The 26274-nt window shown below is 46.2% G+C and overlaps 1 protein-coding gene across 1 annotated transcript in view; it reads left to right on the forward strand.

Moving 5' to 3' along the window:
• LOC128405989 (ensconsin-like) overlaps positions 1-26274 on the forward strand; it is a 168548-nt gene that overhangs the window by 7641 nt on the left and 134633 nt on the right. Inside the window, exons 3-6 of the mRNA XM_053373042.1 lie at positions 2061-2141; positions 2844-3007; positions 9822-9920; positions 20066-20078. Coding sequence (XP_053229017.1) covers positions 2061-2141; positions 2844-3007; positions 9822-9920; positions 20066-20078 — 357 coding nt within the window. The remainder of the gene's footprint in view (positions 1-2060; positions 2142-2843; positions 3008-9821; positions 9921-20065; positions 20079-26274) is intronic.

The following is a 26274-nucleotide window of genomic DNA, read 5'->3' on the forward strand; positions in this document are numbered from 1 at the left end:
GTCACTCAGAACTTCTTAACCCTGTGAGTTCTGAGCCTCTCTCCACATTGTGTGCCTCCCCATTCTTCCTCCAGACTCTGGGTCCTTGGTTTCCAAATGAGATGCTTCTGACGTTGTTTCTTGTTCAGGAGCGGCTTGACAAGAGGAATACAACATTTGAAGCCCATCTCCAGGATCTGTCTGTGTGTGTTAGGTCTTGATGCACTAACTCCAGCCTCAGTCCACTCCTTGTGAAAGTCCCCAGCACGTTTGAATGGTCTTTTTCTGACAATCCTCTCCAGGCTGTGGTCATCCCTGCTGCTTGTGCACTTTTTCTTCCACACTTTCCCCTTCTGCATAACTTTCCATTAATGTGCTTCGATACAGCACTTTGGGAACATCCAACTTCTTCTGCAATTACCGTTTGAGGCTTTCCCTCCTTACAGAGGGTCTCAATGATGGCTTTCTGCACAACTGTCAGGTCAGCAGCCTTCCCCATGATTGTGCTTCCTACTGAACCCACTGCAGGTGTTATGGATTGAATAGCTACTGCACCTGTTCACAATATTCTAATTTTCTGAGATTGTTAATTTGGGGTTTTCATCAGCTGTACGCCGTAATCATCACAATTATAACAAATAAAGGCTTGACATATCTCGCTTTGCATGTCATGAGTCTATCTCATATATTAGTTTCACCTTTTAAGTTGAATTACTGAAATAAATGAACTTTTCCACAATATTCTACCTGTAATTTTCCCAAGTTTCACCTGTATTCCGTCGTTTTTGCTAGCAAGCCTGATTTGGTGGGGTTATTGTTACTTTTTCAGTTTGGGGCTATCGGGATTCTTGCTGCTGTGGTGGCGTACATAAATAAGGCTCTACAGTGGTACCTTGGGTTACATACACTTCAGGTTACATACGCTTCAGGTTACAGACTCTGCTAACCCAGAAAAAGTGCTTCAGGTTAAGAACTTTGCTTCAGGATGAGAACAGAAATCGTGCTCCGGCGGCGCAGCAGCAGCAGGAGGCCCAATTAGCTAAAGTGGTGCTTCGGGTTAAGAACAGTTTCAGGTTAAGTACAGACCTCCGGAACAAATTAAGTACTTAACCCGAGGTACCACTGTACAAGTTTTCTCCACCCCTATCGTTCAGCCCGGATGCGTGGGTCCCTCTCCCGAGGTCCTTCTGGCAGTTCCCTCCCTGCGAGAAGCGAGGTTACAGGGAAGCAGGCAGAGGGCCTTCTCAGTGGTGGCTCCCTCTCCCATCAGATGTCAAAGAAATAAACAACTATTGGACTTTAAGAAGACATCTGAAGGCAGCCCTGTTTTGGGACGTTTTTGATGTTGAATGCTGTCCTGTTTTTTTCATATTCGTTTGCGATCCACCCAGAGTGGCTGCGGAAACCCAGCCAGATGGGTGGGGTATAAACAATAATTTATTATTCTATTATTATTCTCTTCTCGAAAGTTTCTCATTGTGACATTTTTCCAAAGCTTGGTAAGAATTGGTCTGCTTGGGCCGATGAGGATGCCGTTTTTGTTTTGTGAACCCGATATCCCCCAAAATGCAAGGGAATTATTTCTATATGCAACAGTGGCCTCGAGAATCTTAATAGCATCAGACTGGAAGGGAGAAAAAGGACCATCAAAATGGAAGTGGCAACAAAAGTTAATGGAGTGCGCTGAATTAGCCAAGCTATCAGGAAGAATAAGAGACCATGTAGACCAAGTCTTTTTCAACAAATTGAGTTTATTTAAAAACGACATACATATAATGTATAAGACTATATCCTCCCCCCCATTTTTTAAAAAAGTTTAAAATTGGGGGTTGTCTTCTACACGAAAAAAGAAAGAAAGATTTTTCTTCCAAAAGCACTTTATTTTAAAAATCCAATTTAAATTTAAAAAAATCATTGATTTTTATCCACCATGCCCTGGCGCATGTATTCCCATGTTAACCAGTATCCCTGCACATCAGGCTGGAGTTGCACTCCTGGGAAAAGAAAATTACGCCCATTGGTCACTTGTTTCTCCAGAAACCTCAGCCCTGTAACCAGTTCAACTTTGCCATCCTTTCCAGTGATTGATGGGTCCACTTTGAGAACAGAAGAGAGGCAAAGGCTGGCCAGGGAACGGAGAGAGGAGCGCGAGAAGCAGCACGGTAGGGATATATTTAAAAATACAGACATTTGATTACCATTCAAATCGATTTAAATCACGATTTACCAGTAAACCACTTGTCAGTCAGACCTGATTTAAATCGCTAGTCTGTAAGACTTGATTTAAATCTTCTTTTTTTTAAAATCTTGCTGGCATCCTCTTAATCTGGACAAGCAGAGGAAGGTTTTCTTTTTGGAAGAATAAGTTTTCAGAGTGGTTTTGACAGTTATATAAAAAATAACTGATTTGGTTCTACTATTAGAAATACATTGATGAAATGATGGTGAGGTTTAATAAGTTAACTGCTTCTATTTGAACAGCTTTTCTGCTGCACTTGATTGGAAGGAGAAAAATAATCATTTCCTTCATAACAATTAAAACAATTTATTTAACCAAAACAGTAGCATTATAACATATGCCTCCCTGTTTGTTAACTGATGTGGTTAAACAGTTTTTTAAAAAAACAACTGAGTTTTAGACACATGAAAAACTTTAAACAAATCCTTATTTCCTGATGAATAGCCTTTGGACTAGAATGTCTCTTACATAGAAAAGATTTAGAATGATTTTTCCTCCAAAAGCATTTTATTTTAAAAATCCGATTTAAATTAAAAAAAAACCGATTTAAATAAAAAATATGATTTTTTAAATTTTGTTTTTTAAAAAATCATTGATTTTTATCCACCCTGGTTGAAATTTGCAGTGGCCAAAGAAACACAGATATTGGAAAAGGAGAAAAAGGCCAAACTCCAGTATGAGAAGCAAATGGAGGAGAGACAGAGAAGACTGAAGGAACAGAAGCTGAAGGAGCAACAAAGGAGAGTAGCAGTAGAGGAAAAGCAGAAACAAAAGCTGGAGGAGGAGAAGGTATTGTAGAGCTGAATGCTGTTGCATTAGAGCAGGCATGACCCAACTCGACCCTCCAGCTGTTTGGGAACTACAATTCCCATCATCCCTGACCACTGGTCCTGTTAGCTAGGGACGATGGGAGTTGTAGTCCCAAAACAGCTGGAGGTTCGAGTTCGGCCACCACTGATTTAAATAGTTAAGAGCAGGCATGGCCCAACTTTTCCCTCCAGCTGTTTGGGGACTACAATTACCATCATCCCTGACCGCTGGTCCTGTTAGCTAGGGATGATGGGAGTTGTAGTCCCCAAACAGCTGGAGGGCCAAGTTGGCACTACAGTGGTGCCCCGCAAGACGAATGCCTCGCAAGACGAAAAACCCGCTAGACAAAAGGGTTTTCCGTTTTTCGATGTGCTTTGCAAGACGATTTTCCCTATGTGCTTGCTTCGCAAGACGGAAACGTCTTGCGAGTCTTGCGATTTTTTTCGCTCCCCCCCCTTTTTCTAAGCCGCTAAGCCGCTAATAGCCTTTTAGCCGCTAAGCCGCTAAGCCTTTAATAGCCGCTAAGCCGCTAATAGCCGCTAAGCCGCTAATAGCGCTAATCCGCTAAGCCGCTAATAGGGTTGCTTCGCAAGACGAAAAAACCGCTAGACGAAGAGACTCGCGGAACGGATTATTTTCGTCTTGCGAGGCACCACTGTAGTTGTATCTATCTTAATCCTCTTTTAAAGTTGTTTTAATTTTTTTAAATCTTTATTAAACATTCAGCCATTATGTACATAAGAGTACACAATGTAACCTGTATACAAACTCCATGTACAAACTCCATATACAGTGGTACCTTGGGTTAAGTACTTAATTCGTTCTGGAGGTCTGTTCTTAACCTGAAACTGTTCTTAACCTGAAGCACCACTTTAGCTAATGGGGCCTCCTGCTGCTGCCGCGCCACAGGAGCACGATTTCTGTTCTCACCCTGAAGCAAAGTTCTTAACCCAAGGTAATATTTCTGGGTTAGTGGAGTCTGTAACCTGAAGCATATGTAACCCGAGGTACCACTGTACAAAGTTTGCTAAGAAAGGGAAGAAAGGAAAAGGAAAAAAATAGGAGGATGATAATAATAATAATAATAATAATAATAATAATAATAATAATAATAATAATTTATTTCTACCTCGCCCATCTGGCTGGGTTTTCCCCAGCCACGCTTGATAGCTTCCAATAGAATAATAATAATTATAATAAAAATAAAAATTTATTATTTCTACCCCTCCCATCTGGCTGGGTTTCCCCAGCTGCTCTTGGCGGCTTCCAACAGAATAATGATAATGATTTTTGTTATCCCAATCATTATTCAAATATTCTTTAATTACTATCCATTCTTTATTAACCTTCTGAGTCAAGTATCTTCGAAGTCTCTCTGTCTTTTTTGCCAGTTATATATATTCTACCATAGGGGTCGGCAAGGTTTACCAGCCATGGGCCGGATCACTCCCACAAAGATCGTCCGTGGGCCGGACTGGTTCAGCGCGATGCTGGAAATTGCGCATGCCCAGATGCTGGAAATTGTTTCTTCGCAGAAGCGATTTCTGGCGTCTGGACATGCCCAGACATGATTTTCGGTATCCGCTCGTGCGCAGACACGATTTCCGGCACCACGCGGTGAGTCCCCCGCTGTGCTGGGGGACTCACCGAGTGGGCAGCTCGGTTCGGGGACAGCTCGTGGGCCAGTAAAACGGTCTTCGTTGCCAACCCCTGTTCTAACATTTGGGCCCGCCCATTGGGTTTTGTGGGAATATTCTCACTTTTTCAATTCGTCACCACTCAAATTCTGGCTGCTGTCATTGCATGCATGAAGAGTGCTCTCTAACCTTTTTCTTAATTTCTGTTGACATGATTTCTAATTAGGAAGGCCTCCAGGGTTTTTTTGTAAATGGGCATTTGAGTATCTTTTTCAGTTCAGTATATATAATAAAGGTAAAGGACCGGCGTTTGCACCACAGTGCCAGCCGCGTCCCACTTCCGAGGAGACTTGGACATTTCGGAATACGAAGAGCCAGCTGCAAAGCTTTCGAATCTGAAAACGGAATTGCTTTCGGAATCGCGCCGGTTCAAAGCCACGACTTAGGTTTCGGAGAGAACTCTGCCTTCTACCGGCGGAATTCAACTTACAGGGTTGTACTGCAGGGCAGAGACATAGGCCTGCACCGCTCCTTCCATGTCGCCTGCGGCAACTAAAGCAGCGGCGAGGTTGATGTATCCATCAATGAAGTCCGGCTTGAGGCGCAGGGCGTGTCGATAGTGCTCAATTGCCTCCTGCAGTTGGCCCCGTTCCTTGTACACGTTCCCCAGATTTGAGTAGGCTTCGGCCAGCAGCGGGTTCTGCTTGATTGCCAAAGTGCTGAAGTGAGCAGACCTGGGGAGGGGGAAAACGCAAGGTTGTCTGGCATTTAATCTAATAGGTACTATCTATCTATCTATCTATCTATCTATCTATCTATCTATCTATAGGTAAAGGGGACCCCTGACCATTAGGTCCAGTCATGACCGACTCTGGGGTTGCGGTGCTCATCTCGCTTTATTGGCCGAGGGAGCCGGCGTACAGCTTCCGGGTCATGTGGCCAGCATGACTAAGTCGCTTCTGGCGAACCAGAGCAGCACACGGAAACACCGTTTACCTTCCTGCCGGAGCGGTGCCTATTTATCTACTTGCACTTTGACGTGCTTTCGAACTGCTAGGTGGGCAGGAGCAGGGACCGAGCAACAGGAGCTCACCCCGTCACAGGGATTTGAACCGCCAACCTTCTGATCGGCAAGTTCCAGGCTCTGTGGTTTAACCCACAGCGCCACCCACGTCCCTCACCGCGTGGTGCCGGAAATCGTGTCTGCGCACGAGCGGATACCACGTCCCATATATTGTGACTATTTCCTCCATGCACTAAACTGGGATTCCCAGAAGCAACTGGCTGCCCAGTGCTCAAAACAAGATGACTAGATCAGCCATTGGTCTGATCTAGCAAGCCTGGTCTCCGTTCTTTTTGTAAATGGGAATGTGAGTATTTTTTTTAATTAACCACATACTGTTTTAAAAAGCTTTGAACTGCCCCCTTTTAAAAAAGCTCAACAACTCTGACCTGCTCTAAAAATAAAAGGTAAAGGTAAAGGTACCCCTGCCCGTACGGGCCAGTCTTGACAGACTCTAGGGTTGTGCGCCCATCTCACTCAAGAGGCCGGGGGCCAGCGCTGTCCGGAGACACTTCCGGGTCACGTGGCCAGCGTGACAAAGCTGCATCTGGCGAGCCAGCGCAGCACACGGAAACGCCGTTTACCTTCCCGCCAGTAAGCGGTCCCTATTTATCTACTTGCACCTGGGGGTGCTTTCGAACTGCTAGGTTGGCAGGCGCTGGGACCGAGCAGCGGGAGCGCACCCCGCCGCGGGGATTCGAACCGCCGACCTTTCGATCGGCAAGCCCTAGGCGCTGAGGCTTTTACCCACAGCGCCACCCGCACGTCCCTTGCTCTAAAAATACTGCTCCCCTAAAAATACTTCAACAACTTTGACCTGCTCCCCTAAAAATACTTCAACAACTTTGACCTGCCCCCCTTAAAAACACAACAACTTTTGTCTGCCTCCCTAAAAAAAAGTGCATGGATGGATGGACGGATGTATTTTGGCCTTCTCCCCGAAAAAGCTCAACAACATTGTCCTGCCCGCCCCCCCAAATTCAACAATTTTGGTCTGCCTCCCTAAAAAAAGGTGCATGGATGGACTGATGGATGGATGGATGGATGGATTTTGGCCTGCTCCCCTAAAAGCTCAACAACCTATGACCTGCCCCCTTAAAAGAACCTCAACAACTTTGGTCTGCCCCCCTAAAAAAGTCAACAACCTTGACCTGCCCCCTAAAAAAAGGTGGATGGATAGATGGATTTCTGCCTGCTCGCCTAAAAATACTTCAACAACTTTGACCTGCCCCCCCCCAAAAAAACTCAACAACTTTCGTCTGCCTCCCTAAGAAAAGGTGGATGGATGGATGGATTGCTGGATTAACCGATATGGTTAAACAATTAAAAAACCCCAAAAAAACCTTAGACTGAGTTTTAGCACACATGAAAAACTTTCAACAAATCCTTATTTCCTGATGAATAGCCTTTGGACCATAATGTAACTTAAATAGAAAACTATCTTTAGAAAGGTTTTTCCTCCAAAAGCATTTTATTTTAAAAATCCAATTTAAATAAAAATAATCTGATTTAAATAAAAAATAATCCGATTTAAAAAAAAACAAAAAAAACCCTTGATTTTTATTCACCCTGTTAAAACTCCTCCGGGGAGGGATTCTCGCCCAGTTTAGAGAAGTTTTTAATGTTTAACACTGTCTTGTGTTTTTAATAATTGATTGGGAGCCGCCCAGAGTGGCTGGGGAAAGCCGGCCAGATGGGTGGGGTATAAATATTATTATTATAGGTCGGAGCTAAACAATATAAATTGAAAGCCTTTGCAGATGATTTGGTTTTGACTGTACAGGAGCCGGAATCTAGTATGAAAAGAGCTTTGGAACTGATTCAAGAATTTGGTCATGTGGCAGGATTTAGATTAAATAAGTCAAAAACTAAAGTATTAGAGAAGAATTTAACATCAATTGAAAAGGATAGGTTTCAGAATGAAACAGGTTTAATTGTGGTTAAAAAAGTGAAATACCTAGGGATTAATATGACTGCGAAAAATCTGAACTTATTTAAAGATAATTATGAGAAATGCTGGTCAGAAGTAAAAAAAGATTTAGAAATTTGGTCTAATTTGAAGCTTTCCTTGTTGGGTCGAATTGCAGCTGTAAAGATGAATGTTTTGCCAAAAATGTTATTTCTGTTTCAATCTTTGCAAATTTTGGACAAGATGGACTGTTTCAAGAAGTGGCAGAGAGACATCTCTAGATTTGTCTGGCAGGGCAAGAAACCTAGAATAAAGTTTAAAATTTTAACTGATGTAAAAGAAAGAGGTGGATTTGCCCTGCCAGACTTCAAACTGTATTATGAATCAGCAGCATTTTGCTGGTTAAAAGACTGGCTGCTTCTTGAGAACACAGATATTTTGGATTTAGAAGGTTTTAATAATGTTTTTGGGTGGCATGCATACTTGTGGTACGACAAGGTCAAAGCACATAAGGCATTTAAAAACCATATTGTTAGGAAAGCTCTGTTTAATGTCTGGACAAGATATAAAGATTTGCTGGAAAGTAAAACCCCGAGGTGGTTGTCACCGATGGAAGCTAAGTCTCAGAAAAAGCTCAATATGGAGGCCAAATGGCCAAAATATTGGGAAATTTTGGAGCAAGAAGGTGACAGATTGAAACTGCAGAGTTTTGAGAAATTAAAAGACAAAGTGCGAGATTGGCTTCATTATTATCAAATAAGAGAGGCCTACAATTTGGATAAAAAAATTGGCTTCCAGGTGGAGAAATCAAAATTGGAAACAGAATTGTTAGAACCAAAAACTAAGATTTTATCAAAGATGTATAACTTGCTGTTAAAATGGAACACACAGGATGAAACGGTCAAATCAGCGATGATTAAATGGGCGCAGGACATAGGTCATAACATTATGTTTGCTGACTGGGAGCAGTTGTGGACCACCGGTATGAAGTTTACGGCATGTATTGCCTTAAAGGAGAATATTATGAAAATGATTTACAGGTGGTACATGACCCCAGTCAAGCTTGCAAAAATTTATCACCTGCCTGACAACAAGTGCTGGAAATGCAAAGAAGCTGAGGGAACATTCTTTCACCTTTGGTGGACGTGCCCAAGGGTTAAGGCTTACTGGGAAACGATATATAATGAACTGAAGAAGGTATTTAAATTTACCTTTCCTAAGAAACCAGAGGCCTTCCTTTTGGGCATAGTTGGCCAACGGGTGCCAAAGAAAGATAGAACATTTTTTATGTATGCAACAACAGCAGCAAGAATACTCCTTGCCAAGTATTGGAAGACACAAGATCTACCCACCGTGGAGGAATGGCAGATGCAAGTGATTGACTACATGGAGATGGCTGAAATGACTGGCAGAATCCGTGACCAGGGAGAAGAACTGATGGAACAGGACTGGAAAAAGTTTAAGGACTATTTACAAAAACACTGCAAAATGTTTGAGTGTTAATATGATGTGGGAAGTGAAGGTAACAGGGTTTGTGTGATTTGGTTAAATGTGAATGAAAAGAAGAATGTTAAAAAGGAGAAGGGGTTATGAACAGAATAATATTATGTCATAGTATATAAGATGAGGAATGGGCTAAAACAATGAAAAATTGGGACATAATAATTAGAAGAATATAAAATTAAGCATGGTTTAAATAAGGGTTTGAATTTGCTGAATTTGATTGGAATAAAGAGGAACACAAAAAAGGGGGATGTGAGGAGGTCAAGACAGAGGGGTATGGAATTTTGTAAATGTAAGAAAGTGGATTTTTCTTTTTTCTTTTTCTCTGTTTTTCCTTTTTTTGCTATATATCTTTGTTTTTCTGTTGTTTCTGTTTTTTACGTGAGCTTTATTCATGGTAATGTTATATTTGAAATGAGGAATTTTTTGATTTGTAAAACCTTAATAAACATTTATTTAAAAAAAAATAAATATTATTATTATTATTATTAGTAGTAGTATTATTAATAAATGTGTGTGTATATATGTGTATATATGTGTGTGTGTGTGTGTGTGTGTATATATATATATATATATACAATATTGTATGTATATATATTATATTATTTGCATTAATAATAAAAATTTTCCAGAGAGTAACGCTCTCACAGTTACCACTGCCTAACTCCATAGATTCAACAGGAGCACTATGAGGGAGTGCTGCATTGGACCCTGGAGCGGAGCCAGCGGCTGGAAACCCGACAGAAGAGATGGTCGTGGGGTGGCTCTGTGACCTGGCAAGTCAGGTAGTTGTCTGCCGCCCTTTCTGTCACCCTGGAGAGATGCTGCCAGCCAGAGTCGTCATCTCCTCCTCTTCCTTTTCCTCTTCTTCTTCTTCTCCTCTTCTTCGGCAATCCCTCGTAGCCGAGGAAGATCTTCCATCAACACTGTTTTAGCAATGATTCCGTAAGTGACTGCAGAGTCCGATTCTGGATCCACATGTCCTTCCACAGTGGCGGAAATTGGTTTCTGGGTGGGAGTTGATCCCGGTGTGGATTTGCCCAGCGCACCTTCCTCTTCGCCCGTTTCTCCCTCGCGTCCTGAGTTCGAGTGTCTTCAAAGCCCAGGATGCCTTTGGTCAAGGCTGTTCTCCAACTGGAGCGCTCTCAGGCCAGTGTTTCCCAGTTGTCGGTGTTTATACTACATTTTTAAAATTTTGCCTTGAGATCTTTCAACCTCTTTTGTGGACCACCAGCATGACGCTTTCCATTTTTAAGTTCGAAAGAGAGTAGTTGCTTTGGATTTGCTTTGAGACGGTCTTTAAAATGCTGCCAGCCAGAGTAGTCAGTGCTGGGCCAGATAGACCACTAGTCTGGCTCCCTGTAAGGTAGCTTTGGATATATGAAAAACTGAGCATAGTAATGAAGTGTGGTTTGATTTAAAAGTAAAGGTGAAGGGTTCAGTAAATGTGGCCTGTTTAAACTGGCTCTTTCTACAGAAAACAGGATAGCTTTCCTATGTCGATTATCTCACAGATACTTGTTAGACCAGGGGTCAGCAAACTTTTTTAGCAGGGAGCCGGTCCACTGTCCCTCAGACCTTGTGGGACCGGACTATATTTTGTATAAAAAGAAAAAAAAGAATGAATTCCTATGCCCCTCAAATAACCCAGAGATGCTGTAAGGATATCAGGGGGTTACTCGAGAGCAGTCAGGCAAATGCCTCCCTGGTTGACTGTAAAGCCTCGTTATTGGTGCCAAAAACCCTTCACCATGCAGAGCGGCACTATTCCATGGCTCGCTCATTCACTGGCAGAATCTGTGAGTGGGCGGTCCTTAAACCTTCCCCAGCAGAGTAGTTTCTTGACGCCCAATCTGCGCCTCCCCTCTAGGCGCGGAAGCCTACTGCGCAGGGAGGGCGTGGGCAACGGAGGACCTCTCTCCTCCCTGCTTTGCCCAGGCAAGGTGTCCTGGCACCACCTCGCCTCCTCCGAGCCCTGAAGCTCCTCTCCACTAGAGGTGTGGTTACTCTCCTCCGCTGAGGAGGTGCTGCTTCCCACGATCTTTGGGGGCTCTCTGTAATCCATCTGGCTTTTCCCCTCTCGTCCCTGAGCCAATGGCAGTTCCCTGACATCCACCCCCTCCTCAAGACCCCCCTCACCGTTGGTGAGGTCTTTAAATGTCTCCTCCCCTAGAGCGTCAGCCGGCGATGTAGGAAAACCCCGGAAAGAACTGTCATCCTCCTCCGTGGATTCAAAAGCTGCTTCCCATCCTCTCTGTTCCCTTCTCGCTGGCTGGACCTCCCAGTCTGATTCTTCTCCCTCAGACTCCTCCCGGCAGCCTTCCTCCTCTTCTGAGGCAGGGAAACCTACGAAGTCCCCTTCATCGTCCGTGGGTCCGAACTCCTCCTCCAAGAACCTGGCTATGGGTTTAGGCTTATGCGGGAACAAACCATGGAATTCTTCCACCAGATAACCCTCTGTGATGGATTCTGCGGGAACCCACGTGTTTTCGGATCTAGGTTCTCCCTCCCAGGCCACCAAGTACTCTACCTGGCGCCCTCTCCACCTAGAATTGAGTATTTCCGTTGCTTCATTACAGTGTTCCCTCTTCTCTGCCCATGGATGGGTAGTCACCCCTTTCTCCCTCCCTGGGAAGCCCCACCCCCTCCCTATAATGCAAAAGCAGTGACCTATGGAACACCGGATGTATCCTCATGCTATCCGGCAATTTCAGTCTGAAGGTCACTGGGTTAACCTGCTGTATTACCTCAAAGGGCCCCAGCCGTCTAGGCTGCAACTTTTTGCAACCTCCCTTTGGGGCAAACCCTGGGACGACAACCGCATCCTGTCCCCCACCCATATGATCTCTCCTGGCCTGCGATGCCTGTCTGCCTGCCTTTTGTAGACTTCTTTAGCCCTTTCCAAATTTAGCCGGAGTTGTTGGTGCAAAGCCTCCATCTCTTCTGCAAATTGCTCCGCCACTGGCACACTCCATTCCTCCTCTCCACGCTCTGGGAAGGCCCTGGGGTGACACCCGTAATTGGCCATGAAGGGGCTCATTCCCGTGGACACGTGTTCAGTGTTGTTGTACGCAAACTCAGCTAGCGCCAATTTCTCTACCCAATCGTTCTGCCTCTCACTGACATAACAGTGTAGGTACTGCTGCAATATTCCGTTCACTCTTTCGGCCTAGCCGTTGGTTTCTGGGTGCCCTGCCGTCGAGAAGCTCACCTCTACCTGCAGCAAGCTCATGAGTTTCCGCCAGAACCGCGAGGTAAATTGTCTTCCTCGGTCAGATACAACCCTCAGTGGAGTCCCATGCAGCCTAAAAATGTGGTCCACAAACAGCCTGGCTGTCTCCTCTGCTGACACCGCATGAGAACAGGCCACGAAATGACACATTTTGGTCAGTAGACCGACCACCACCATCACCGCTGTTTTCCCCCTTGACTTGGGCAGATCTGTCATAAAATCAATGGACACCACCACCCAGGGCCTCTCCGGTGTCGGTAAGGGTTCCAGTAACCCCGCTGGTGCGGTTCTTTCCCCTTTGGCCCTCTGGCACCTGTCGCACCCCCAGACATATTCTTGTACATCCTCCCTTACCTTGGGCCACCAGAACTGTCTGGTGACTAGTAGCATGGTCTTATCCTGCCCAAAATGCCCAGCTGTTGGGTTGTCATGGAGCTGCCTAAGTATCTTGGACTTCAATGTCTATCCCGGCACATACAGTGCCCCTTTGTAGTACAGGAGCCCTCCTTTCCCCTCAAACCCCCCATTTCCCCTCTTTCCATCTCTAAGCTCCCTGATTTTAGTCTGAGCAAACTCATCGTCTCTAGTCAGCCCAGCCAGTTCTTGCTCCCCTACCAGTGCTCCCCCACACGACCAGCGGTCCTCTGGGAACACGTGCCTGGCCACAGGAGGTCCTTCCCCTTCCATGTACTCAGGTTTCCTGGAAAGTGCGTCCGCCCTCACATCCCCCCCCCCCGGTACGTATTGTATTTTGAAGTGATAATGTGAGAATGTCTGCGACCATTTGACCTGTCTCTGGTTAGGCACACGTGCTGTCTGCCAGTATTCCAGGTTCTTGTGGTCCGTTCGGACCTGGATCTGGTGCTGCGCCCCAATTAAAAAGTTTCTCCACTGCCAGCAATTATTTGTCATAAACAGTGTAATTTTGCTCTGACTTGCTCAGTTTCCTGGAGAAAAACGCACAAGGTCTCCAGTCCTCCTCTGACCCTTGTTGCAACAGTACTGCTCCGATGGTCCGGTCTGAAGTGTCCGTCTCCACTCTCAGTGGCTTCCCCAGATCCACATGCAGGAGCTGCTCCTCAGAGGCGAAAGCCTTCTTTAACCTTTCAAAGGACTGCTGTGCTTCCTTGGTCCACGCAAACTTCTTGCCGCTGAGACAATTCGTTATGGGTGCTGTCAAGTGCGCAAAGTTCTTGATGAACTTCCTGTAGAAGTTGCTGAGCCCTAGGAACCTCTGCACATCCTTCTTTGTTTTGGGGCTCTTCCATTCCAGCACTGCTTTCACCTTCTCCAGGTCCATGGCCAGCCCCTTGTCCGACAGTCAGTACCCCAGGAACTCCACCTCTCGAGCATGGAATTGGCATTTCTCCAGCTTCACCCACAACTGATGCTTTTCCAATCTCTCTAGCACCTGCCTGACGTATTTTACGTGCTGTGCTTCATTTCCAGAGAAGATTAAAATGTCATCCAAAAAGGCCACGCAATTCTTGTACAGCAGGGGGCCCAACACGTGGTGCATAAAGGCTTGAAAGCAGGTGGAGCCCCCAGGCATGGCGAGATACAAATGGCATGACGAGATACTCAAAAGCCCCCAGGGGGGTGAACATGGTCGTCTTCCATTTGTCCCCCTCTCTCACTCTAATCAGATTGTATGCTCCCCTTAGGTCCAGCTTGGTAAAAATTTTCCCCTGCCTCACACGCGTCAAAACATCGTCAATTCTGGGCATGGGAAAGGCTACGGGTTCCGTTACCTGGTTCAAGAGGCGGTAGTCCACTACAAGCCTGTGCTGATTCATCAATTTCTTGTCCACAAAGAACACTGGACTCCCCCCTACGGCCTTTGATTCCCTTATGAAACCCCTCTTCAAGTTCTTGTCAATAAACTGCCTCAACTCTTGCACCTCCTGGTTGGACATGGAATACAGCTTACCCACTGGCAACTGGGCCCCCGGAAGCAGGTTGATTTGGCAGTCATAGGGGGGGGCAGCTTGTCAGCCTCTCGCTGAACACCTTCAAATCTGCATACTGCGGTGGCACGCCCCCTTTGAGGATGTTTCACCCCTCCCATTGCAAGAATCTGCTGACAATGTTTCAGAAAGGAGGGGGCGGATTTTGTTCACTGCTTCTTCCGCTTCAGCCTGACTTCAATTCCGTGGCTCGCTCATTCACTGGCAGAATCTGTGAGCGGGCGGTCCTTAAACCTTCCCCAGCAGAGTAGTTTCTTGATGCCCAGTCTGCGCTTCCCCTCTCGGCGCAGAAACCTACTGCGCAGGGAGGGCGTGGGTAACGGATGACCTCTCTCCTCCCTGCTTTGCTCAGGCAAGGTGTCCTGGTACCGCCTCCTCTGAGCCCTGAAGCTCCTCTCCACTGGAGGCGTGGTTACTCTCCTCCGCTGAGGAGGTGCTGCTTCCCACGATCTTTGGGGGCTCTCTGTAATCCATCCGGCTTTTCCCCTCTCACCCCTGAGCCAATGGCAGTTCCCTGACAGATGCATTTTAAATAAAAGCACACTTTCTACTCATGTAAAAACACACTGACCGTCCGTGGGCCGGATTGAGAAGGCGATTGGGCCGGATCCAGCCCCTGGGGCTTAGTTTGCCTACCCATGTGTTAGACGTTTGATTTTTGAAGTTGGCCTGCAGGAGAGAATGAGTACAGAGTCAGATCTACTTATTTTGCTTAGTGATACTGGTTATTTGATTCTAAATATGGCTGATTCTCAGTCATTAGAATAGAAGAGCAGATTTGCTGGATCAGACCCATCTAATAAACAACAACAACAATTTAAACCCCGCCCATCTGGCTGGGTTTCCCCAGCCACTCTGGGCGTCTTCCAACAAAATATTAAAATTTTGTTGTTCACGGAAGAACCCCGACCAAACCTAAGCAGAGGCGTGTAGTGGTGATAGGGGATTCCCTACTGAGGGGAACAGAAGCAGTGATCTGTGGGCCTGACAAGATGTCTCGGGAGGTGTGCTGTCTCCCCGGGGCTAAGATCCAAGGTGTAACTGAACGACTGCAAGGAATCATAAAACCCACTGACAAATACCCCTTCCTCTTGGTTCATGTGGGAACCAATGACACTGCAAGCAATAGCCTCCAGAAGATCAAAAGAGACTACGAGGCTCTGGGCAGGAAATTGAAGCAATTAAATGCACAAATTGTCATCTCATCTGTCCTCCCAGTTGAACGACATGGCCCAGGGAGAGAGGGAAAAATAGTGGAAGTGAACAGCTGGCTTCGCAAGTGGTGTAAACAGGAACGGTTTGGATTCTTAGATCACGGACTGCAGTTTCTTGAAGATGGACTTCTGGCAAGTGATGGGCTGCACCTCACAACGGTTGGGAGGAATGTTTTTGCCAAAAATCTCAGAAACCTCATCAGGAGGGCTTTAAACTGACTAATGTGGGGGAGGGAGACAGTGCTCCTGAAGGTAGGAGTCTATCAATTGATGAAGATGATCATCCAAATGTCATAGACCAAATGGAGCAAACAGCACGCAGACCTAGTGGTGGGAGGAAAAAATCCTTAAATAAGAGACACGGGGGAATGATTAATGGACTTCAATGTCTGTACACTAATGCGCAAAGCATGGGAAATAAACAAGATGAGCTTGAGCTCTTGGTACAGCAAACTAAATATGACATAATAGGCATCACTGAACCCTGGTGGGATAAGTCCCACGATTGGAATGTAATAATGGAGGGATACAATCTATTTCAGAGAAACAGACCAGACAAGAAAGGAGGAGGAGTGGCGTTATATGTCAGGGATGTGTATACCTGTGAAGAGATCCAAGATTTAGAACCTCAAAGCCAAAGTGAGAGCATTTGGGTCAAAATTAAGGGAGAGAAGAATAACAGAGACCTCATTGTGGGAGTTTACTATAGATCCCCAAGCCAAACGGAGGACATAGATGATGCCTTCCTGGAACAGATGGCCAAGCATGCAAAAGGAAGGGAGATAGTAGTAATGGGGGACTTCAATTACTCGGATATTTGTTGGATGTCAAACTCAGCCAAGAGCATAAGGTCAAACAGATTCCTCACTGGCCTTGCAGACAACTTCATTGTCCAGAAAGTGGGAGAAGCAACAAGAGGAACAGCCATTTTAGATCTGGTCCTAACCAATGTTGATGACCTGGTTAGTGGGGTAGAAGTGGAAGGATCATTAGGCGCGAGTGATCATGCTCTTCTGAAGTTTACTATACAGTGGAAAGGAGCAGCCAAGCATACTAGGACTCAATTTCTTGACTTTAAGAAAGCCGACTTCATAAAACTTAGGAAAGTGCTGGGTGAGATCCCATGGACAGTAATACTAAAAGGAAAGGGAGTTCATGATGGCTGGGAGTTTGTTAAGAGGGAGATAGTAAAAGCACAACTTCAGGCAATACCTGACACCCAACTCTATCTGTTGATGGATGGCCATCCTGACTCGGCCCCAGACAAACTGATCAGATGTTTGGAATCTGTGGCTGGATGGTTACGTGGGAGCCGGTTGAAGTTAAATCCTTCAAAGACAAACTGGAACGTGTCCAGAGGAGGGCAACCAAAATGGTCAAAGGTCTGGAAACAATGCCTTATGAGGAACGGCTAAGGGAGCTGGACATGTTTAGCCTGGAGAAGATGAGGTTAAGGGGTGATATGATAGCCATGTTCAAATATATAAAAGGATGTCATATAGAGGAGGGAGAAAGGTTGTTTTCTGCTGCTCCAGAGAAGCGGACACGGAGCAATGGATCCAAACTACAAGAAAGAAGATTCCACCTAAACATTAGGAAGCACTTCCTGACAGTAAGAGCTGTTCGACAGTGGAATTTGCTGCCAAGGAGTGTGGTGGAGTCTCCTTCTTTGGAGGTCTTTAAGCAGAGGCTTGACAACCATATGTCAGGAGTGCTCTGATGGTGTTTCCTGCTTGGCAGGGGGTTGGACTCGATGGCCCTTGTGATCTATTCCAACTCTATGATTCTATGATTCTATGAAAATACAATAAGATGCAAAAAATCTAGTCATCTTGTTTTGGGCATTGGCCAGCCAGTTGCTTCCGGGAATCGCAGTTTAGTGTGTGGAGGAAATAGCCACCCATTGCTGTTTGTCACCCCCACAACGGCTACTCGGAGGAACTTTCCGTTTGTGCCTGGACATTCACTTAGCTATCATGGCTAATCCCCTTTCCTGACAGCAACATCATCAACAACAACAACAATTATTATTAATATTAATACTCCACCTATCTGGCTGGGTTTCCCCAGCCACTCTGGGCGGCTTCCAGCAGAATATTAAAATACAGTGATTCAGCCAATATTCAAAGCTTCTCTAAACAGGGCTGCCTTCAGATGACGGAAGAACCCCGACCAGACCTAAGAGGAGGCGTGTAGTGGTGATAGGGGATTCCCTACTGAGGGGAACAGAAGCAGTGATCTGTGGGCCTGACAAGATGTCTCGGGAGGTGTGCTGTCTCCCCGGGGCTAAGATCCAAGATGTAACTGAACAACTGCAAGGAATCATAAAACCCACTGACAAATACCCCTTCCTCTTGGTTCATGTGGGAACCAATGACACTGCAAGCAATAGCCTCCAGAAGATCAAAAGAGATTACGAGGCTCTGGGCAGGAAATTGAAGCAATTAAATGCACAAATTGTCATCTCATCTGTCCTCCCAGTTGAACGACGTGGCCCAGGGAGAGAGGGAAAAATAGTGGAAGTGAACAACTGGCTTCGCAAATGGTGTAAACAGGAACGGTTTGGATTCTTAGATCACGGAATGCAGTTTCTTGAAGATGGACTTCTGGCAAGCGATGGGCTGCACCTCACAACGGTTGGTAGGAATGTTTTTGCAAAAAATCTCAGAAACCTCATCAGGAGGGCTTTAAACTGACTAATGTGGGGGAGGGAGACAGTGCTCCTGAAGGTAGGAGTCTATCAATTGATGAAGATGATCATCCAAATGTCATAGACCGAATGGAGCAAACAGCACGCAGACCTAGTGGTGGGAGGAAAAAATCCTTAAATAAGAGACACGGGGGAATGATTAATGGACTTCAATGTCTGTACACTAATGCGCAAAGCATGGGAAATAAACAAGATGAGCTTGAGCTCTTGGTACAGCAAACTAAATATGACATAATAGGCATCACTGAAACCTGGTGGGATAAGTCCCACGATTGGAATGTAATAATGGAGGGATACAATCTATTTCAGAGAAACAGACCAGACAAGAAAGGAGGAGGAGTGGCGTTATATGTCAGGGATGTGTATACCTGTGAAGAGATCCAAGATTTAGAACCTCAAAGCCAAAGTGAGAGCATTTGGGTCAAAATTAAGGGAGAGAAGAATAACAGTGACCTCATTGTGGGAGTTTACTATAGATCCCCAAGCCAAACGGAGGACATAGATGATGCCTTCCTGGAACAGATGGCCAAGCATGCAAAAGGAAGGGAGATAGTAGTAATGGGGGACTTCAATTACCCGGATATTTGTTGGATGTCAAACTCAGCCAAGAGCATAAGGTCAAACAGATTCCTCACTGGCCTTGCAGACAACTTCATTGTCCAGAAAGTGGGAGAAGCTACAAGAGGAACAGCCATTTTAGATCTGGTCCTAACCAATGTTGATGACCTGGTTAGTGGGGTAGAAGTGGAAGGATCATTAGGCGCGAGTGATCATGCTCTTCTGAAGTTTACTATACAGCGGAAAGGAGCAGCCAAGCATACTAGGACTCAATTTCTCGACTTTAAGAAAGCCGACTTCATAAAACTTAGGGAAGTGCTGGGTGAGATCCCATGGACAGTAATACTAAAAGGAAAGGGAGTTCATGATGGCTGGGAGTTTGTTAAGAGGGAGATAGTAAAAGCACAACTTCAGGCAATACCATTGAGACGGAAACATGGAAGGTGCCTAAAGAAGCCAGGGTGGCTATCTAAAGAACTTTTAACTGAGTTAAGATTAAAAAAGGATGTGTACAAAAAATGGAAAAGGGGGGAAACCACCAAAGAGGAATTCAAACAAATAGCCAGCACGTGTAGACACAAAGTCAGAAAAGCTAAAGCACAGAATGAACTCAGGCTTGCTAGAGAGGTTAAAAGCAACAAAAAAGGCTTTTATGGGTATGTTCGTAGCAAAAGGAAGAACAAAGAAACAGTGGGGTCACTCAGAGGAGAAGATGGTGAAATGCAAACAGGGGACACAGAAAGGGCTGAACTCCTCAATGCCTTCTTTGCCTCAGTCTTCTCCGATAAAGAAAACAATGCCCGACCTGAAGAATTTGGAGCAAATGATTCAGCAGAGGAAACACAGCCCAGAATAACTAAGGAGATAGTACAAGAATACTTGGCTAGTCTAGATGTATTCAAGTCTCCAGGGCCAGATGAACTGCATCCAAGAGTATTAAAAGAACTGGCAGATGTGATTTCAGAACCACTGGCAGTCATCTTTGAGAATTCCTGGAGAACAGGCGAAGTCCCGGCAGACTGGAGGAGGGCAAATGTTGTCCCTATTTTCAAAAAGGGGAAAAGAGAGGACCCAAATAATTACCGCCCAGTCAGTCTGACATCAATACCAGGGAAGATTCTGGAGCAGATCATTAAGCAAACAGTCTGTGAGCACCTGGAAAGGAATGCTGTGATCACCAATAGTCAGCATGGATTTCTGAAAAATAAGTCATGTCAGACTAACCTGATCTCGTTTTTTGACAGAATTACAAGCCTGGTAGATGAAGGGAACGCAGTGGATGTAGCCTACCTTGATTTCAGCAAGGCATTTGACAAGGTGCCCCATGATATTCTTGTAAAGAAGCTGGTAAAATGCGGTCTTGACTATGCTACCACTCAGTGGATTTGTAACTGGCTGACTGACCGAACCCAAAGGGTGCTCATCAATGGTTCCTCTTCATCCTGGAGAAGAGTGACTAGTGGGGTGCCACAGGGTTCTGTCTTGGGCCCGGTCTTATTCAACATCTTTATCAACGACTTGGATGATGGACTCAAGGGCATCCTGATCAAATTTGCAGATGACACCAAACTGGGAGGGGTGGCTAACACCCCAGAGGACAGGAACACACTTCAAAACGACCTTTACAGATTAGAGAACTGGGCCAAAACAAACAAGATGAATTTTAACAGGGAGAAATATAAAGTATTGCACTTGGGCAAAAAAAATGAGAGGCACAAATACAAGATGGGTGACACCTGGCTTGAGAGCACTACATGTGAAAAGGATCTAGGAGTCTTGGTTGACCACAAACTTGACATGAGCCAACAGTGTGACGCGGCAGCTAAAAAAGCCAATGCAATTCTGGGCTGCATCAATAGGAGTATAGCATCTAGATCAAGGGAAGTAATAGTGCCACTGTATTCTGCTCTGGTCAGACCTCACCTGGAGTACTGTGTCCAGTTCTGGGCACCACAGTTCAAGAAGGACATTGACAAACTGGAACGTGTCCAGAGGAGGGCAACCAAAATGGTCAAAGGCCTGGAAACGATGCCTTATGAGGAACGGCTAAGGGAGCTGGGCATGTTTAGCCTGGAGAAGAGGAGGTTAAGGGGTGATATGATAGCCATGTTCAAATATATAAAAGGATGTCACATAGAGGAGGGAGAAAGGTTGTTTTCTGCTGCTCCAGAGAAGCGGACACGGAGCAATGGATCCAAACTACAAGAAAGAAGATTCCACCTAAACATTAGGAAGAACTTCCTGACAGTAAGAGCTGTTCGACAGTGGAATTTGCTGCCAAGGAGTGTGGTGGAGTCTCCTTCTTTGGAGGTCTTTAAGCAGAGGCTTGACAACCATATGTCAGGAGTGCTCTGATGGTGTTTCCTGCTTGGCAGGGGGTTGGACTCGATGGCCCTTGTGGTCTCTTCCAACTCTATGATTCTATGATTCTATGATTCTATGACTAAAGATGATTGGGCAGAGGGGGCAACTTTTTAAATAGACAAGCTTTCCATTTCCCTTGCTGGGGATGCCTCCTCCTGGAGACATTTCTACCTCAGAAATAGTGAATCGGGTCCAGTTGCACGCTGTTTTTTTTTTTTTAAAAAAAATATATTTTATTGATTTTCCATACATTTATACCACATTAACAATTTGCATTAAACTTTTCGGTTTTTTGACTTCCTTCGGCTTCTCTGCCAATCATTCAAATTCTGATTTTTTTAAATACACATTTCCAAATTTCAGTATTGCCTTTATACCGTCCCCCCTCTTATATTTTGCTTTTTTACAATATTTCTTATTCTGTTACAGAGCTTCTTTAAATGCCACTAACGTTATTCCGTTATCACTTATACATTCCCAGTATTCCACTAATTTTCTCCAGTCCTCGATGAATTTTTGATCTCGTTGATATCTAATCTTCCCAGTCAGTTTATCAAGTTCTGCATAGTCCATCAGCTTCGTTCTCCATTCCTCCAACGTTGGTATTTGTTCTTGTTTCCATTTCTGGGCCAGTAGTATTCTTGCCGCTGTCACTGCATATTGGAAAATTTTGTGATCCTTTCTATTTATTTCATTACCAACAATTCCTAAGAGAAAAGCCTCTGGTTTCTTAACAAATGTATATTTCAACATTTTTTTCAGCTCATTATATATCAATTCCCAGAAGCTTTTCACTTTCTTGCATTCCCACCACATATGAAAAAATGTACCATCTTTTTCTTTACATTTCCAACACTTCTTACATGTTTTGTACATTTTTGCAAGTTTTACTGGTGTACTATACCATCTATATATCATTTTCATAACATTTTCCTTTAATGCAGTACATGCAGTAAATTTAATACTTTCACTCCATAGTTTTATCCAATCGTTAAATTGTATATTATGTCCAATATCTCTGGCCCATTTTATCATAACTGATTTAACTTCTTCATCCTTTGTATGCCATTCCAACAATATCTTATACATTTTGGATAGGATTTTATATTCATTATTTATTATTTCTATTTGAAATTTAGAATCCTTCTCTGCATATCCATATTCTTTAAGATCTTTCTTAAACATTTCATTTATTTGGAAATAATGTAGCCAATCATACACAACCTCTTTCACTTCTTCATAAGGTTTCATTTTCCATTTCCCCCCTTCTTTAATAGTCAAATTTCCATATGTAATCCAATTCTTTCTCATATTAATTTTTTTAACAGTCATAACCTCTAACGGAGACAACCAGTGTGGAATTTTTGCTTCCAGTAGGTTTTTATACCTCTCCCATATTTCTATTAACGGTCCTCGGAAAATATGGTTTCCAAAACCTCTATGGATTTTCTTCTTTCCAGCCCATAAATACGCGTGTGTCAGGGGCTCAGGAGCAGAAGCACAGGGGAGAGAGGAAATGGAGAGCGAAGGGGAGGAATCAGAGGGGAGCGTAGGGGAGTATGACAGTGACCCGAGAGATTCCATGAGCTTCTCCAGCGAATCAGAAGATTCCCAGAAGGGGGCGCCGATGGTGAGGGCAAGGGGGGTCCCAGGGGGGACGCACCAGAAGCAAGGGGCCAGCGGGGACTCCCAAGGCAGCAGCGGGGGATCAGGACCAGCTCCCCCACCAGAGCGCAGTGGGGGGGAAGAGTCACATGTGTCAGGGCCAGCCTCTCCTCCAGCGGGGAGAGAAGATGAGTCAGGGCTGACCACGCCCCCATCGGAAAGTGGGGAAACGGAGGGGAGGTCAGGTCCAGCTAGCCTCCCCGAAGGAGGGAGCAGTGACAGCAGTGTAACAGTCAGAAGGAAAGTGGGAGGCTGGGCGCGCGCGCCAAGTTCAAATGTACAGGCGCGCGGGACAGCAGGAAACCCGGATTGGGAGCCAGGTCCTAAAGCCCGACGGAGGGAGGGGGAAGAGTCAGGGGACTCAGCGTCAGAAGAGTCTAGGAAGGGCGAGACCCCGACGGGCAGGCGGACCCAGAGGAGGAAAGAACAAAGGAAGAGGTGGAGCAAGGCTAGAGTCTTAAACTGGTGTAAGGGGGGAGGAGATTCAGATGGAGCTTCGGCGGTCTAGAGTTTGAGACGTAGTGCTGCACGCTGCGGCTGTGGAAGTGAAACTGAACTTCAATAAAGACTTTTATACTAAACAACGAAGCAGCGTTGGTCCTTTGTGAGCTGGGACCTCGGGCAGCTCTGACAGTAAGCTCCATCTCAAAAGTATTCAACCCTCGCAGCGTGAGTTGGCGCAGCGAGGGGCAAAACTTGGTGTTTTGCGAGCTCACAAAGATAGGCAAAGATGACTACGGAGGAGAAGGTGACAGAACAGCAGAATACAGTCTCGACGCTTTACGCAGAATTAGCAGCATCCAAGAAAAGAGAAGAAGAAGCAGCAGCGCTCTAACGGGATCTGCAAGCCAGGTGGGACCGTTGGGACAAGGAGGGGCTGCCAGGACCCAAGCCGGAGGGAGTTGGCTTTGGGAAGAGGGGGGGCAGCATAGTAGCCCACTTCGATGGGAACCTACAGCAGTATCCTAACTTCAGAGCAGACATAGTTTTCGCGCTCAATTTGCTTCGGAAAGACTTTAGAGATGAGGAGGAGAAAGTGGGCTTCATAATAACTCATCTGCATGGGGAAGCTAAATCGTGGCTGCGCACCTTATTGTGTGAAAATGATCCCGCCCTCCAAGATTCAAACGCTTTTATTGAAGCTATGGACGCTTGTTTTAAATCAACGGTAGATGTGGATGTGGCCAGGAGGGAAATGCATGGGCTGAGGCAAGGGAAAGCAACGGTGCGACAATATCACTCCCGCTTTTTTGCGTTAGTAAATGTGCTGGGCTGGCAGAAGGACTCCGCTGCCGTCAAGGATCTGTTCTGGGAGGGACTGAATGGGGCCGTGAAAGATGAGCTGGCAAGGGGAGAGAGACCCAAAAGCACCACAGAAGTAGTCCAAAGAGCGCTCGGAATAGGGGTGCGCCTAGAAGACCGCCCTTGGAGCAGGGAGGAGGGACGTAGGGCAAACACACCAGCCAGAACAACTCCCTTCCTACCCAGAGAGACAGAGCGCGCGCAATCCACACCTCCACTGGGGAGGGGAGAAGAGCCGATGGAGATAGGTGGTGCCAGGGCTCAGACAGCAAGCAGAGCCCAAACACCAGGAGCAGTCAAGACGAAGGCTCCTAGAGGGAGCAGGAAGTGTTACATCTGCGACAGTGCACTGCACATGGCCAAAGAGTGTCCCCAGAGGATCCAGAAGCACACTGCAGCCTCAGCAACAGTAAAGGGAGCACTTCAGCAAGGGGAACAGCTGCAGGGAAACGACGAAGCCTGGTTGGAAACAGAAGCACTGGGGCTCAACCAGGCGAGTCAGTGAAGCAGTCCCCAGAGATTTTGCAGCCCACAGACCCCCTCCCACCCAAACCAGTGGTGCAACTTACCGCATCGCTCCAGCTGCCCGATGGGCTCACCCTGGAGGTCCCTATTACCATTGACTCTGGTAGCAATGCAGACTTTGTAGGAGTGGACTTCGTCAAGCAGCATCGCATAGCACTCCTGCCAGCCACGATGCCCCTAAATGTTGTCACGGTAGATGGCAGGAAGATACTGGGAGGAGAGGTGGTACAGCAAACACCGCCTCTGGTGATGCAAATTGGAAACCACCGCGAAGTCATCAGCTTCAACGTCACCCACCTGTCGGACACGCCCATAGTGTTGGGCATGAGTTGGCTGGATAGGCACAGCCCGGCATTAGCATGGTACCAGCGGCAATTGACCTTCTGCTCTTCCTACTGCGCAGAACACTGCGTCCAGACCTGCCGGGAAGAAGAGGGGCAAGAGGATGGATCGCAGCTACACCTAGGCATGGTACAAGCGGTACCCAACAAGTACAAGGCCTTTTTGGAGGTCTTCTGCGAGAAGGAAGCGGACAAGCTGCCTCCCCACCGGCCCTACGACTGCAAGATTGACCTCCTGCCGGGGGCGACGCTGCCGACTGGGAAACTGTATTCCATGTCTGAAGACGAAATGCAAAAACTAAGGGAGTTCATAGATCACAACTTGAAGCGGGGATTCATCCGGGAATCCAAAGCAGTGGGGGGCAGTCCCATGTTTTTTGTGAAGAAGAAGGACACGCCCGAACGGAGGCTCGTAGTGGATTATAGGATCATCAATTCCAGGACAAAGCCCACAGCATTCCCCATGCCCAAGATTGACGACCTGCTCGCAACGGTGAGGAAGGGACGGATCTTCACCAAGTTGGATCTACGAGGGGCGTACAACCTTATACGCATGCGGGAGGGCGATGAGTGGAAGACAGCCATGTTTACGCCTTTAGGCACCTATGAATATCGAGTCATGCCGTTTGGTCTGCAAAATGGCTCCCATTGTTTCCAAGCCTTCATGCACCACGTGTTAGCGGGACTCCTCTACAAGAAGTGCGTCTGCTTCTTAGATGACATCCTGATCTTCTCGGAATCGCAGGAGACTCACGAGGAGGACGTCAAGGAGGTCCTGCAGAGACTACGGGAGCACAGACTTTACGCCAAGCTGGAGAAGTGACAGTTCGACATGACGGAGGTGGATTTCCTGGGCTACAAGCTGTCCGACAAGGGACTCGCCATGGACAGCGCCAAGGTCCGCTCGGTGTTGGACTGGAAGAGCCCGCGCAATCGGAAGGAGGTCCAGAAGTTCATCGGCTTCGCCAACTTTTATCGCAAGTTCATCAAGGGGTTCGCGAAGGAGACGGCGGCCATCACGGACACCCTCAGCTCCAAGAAGAAGTTCACCTGGACGGACCAGGCGGAGCAGTCCTTTCGGAGGCTCAAGCGTCTCTTCGCGTCCGAAGAACAGCTGCTACACGTAAACCCCAGCAAACCAATAAGGGTTGAAACGGATGCCTCGGACAGAGCGGTGGGGGCGGTCCTGTTGCAGCAAGATCTGCAAGGGGACTGGAGGCCATGTGCATTCTACTCCAGGAAGCTCAGCAAGTCGG

The sequence above is a fragment of the Podarcis raffonei genome, chromosome W (genome assembly GCF_027172205.1).
Source record: "Podarcis raffonei isolate rPodRaf1 chromosome W, rPodRaf1.pri, whole genome shotgun sequence".
NCBI classification, from domain to species: Eukaryota; Metazoa; Chordata; class Lepidosauria; order Squamata; family Lacertidae; genus Podarcis; species Podarcis raffonei.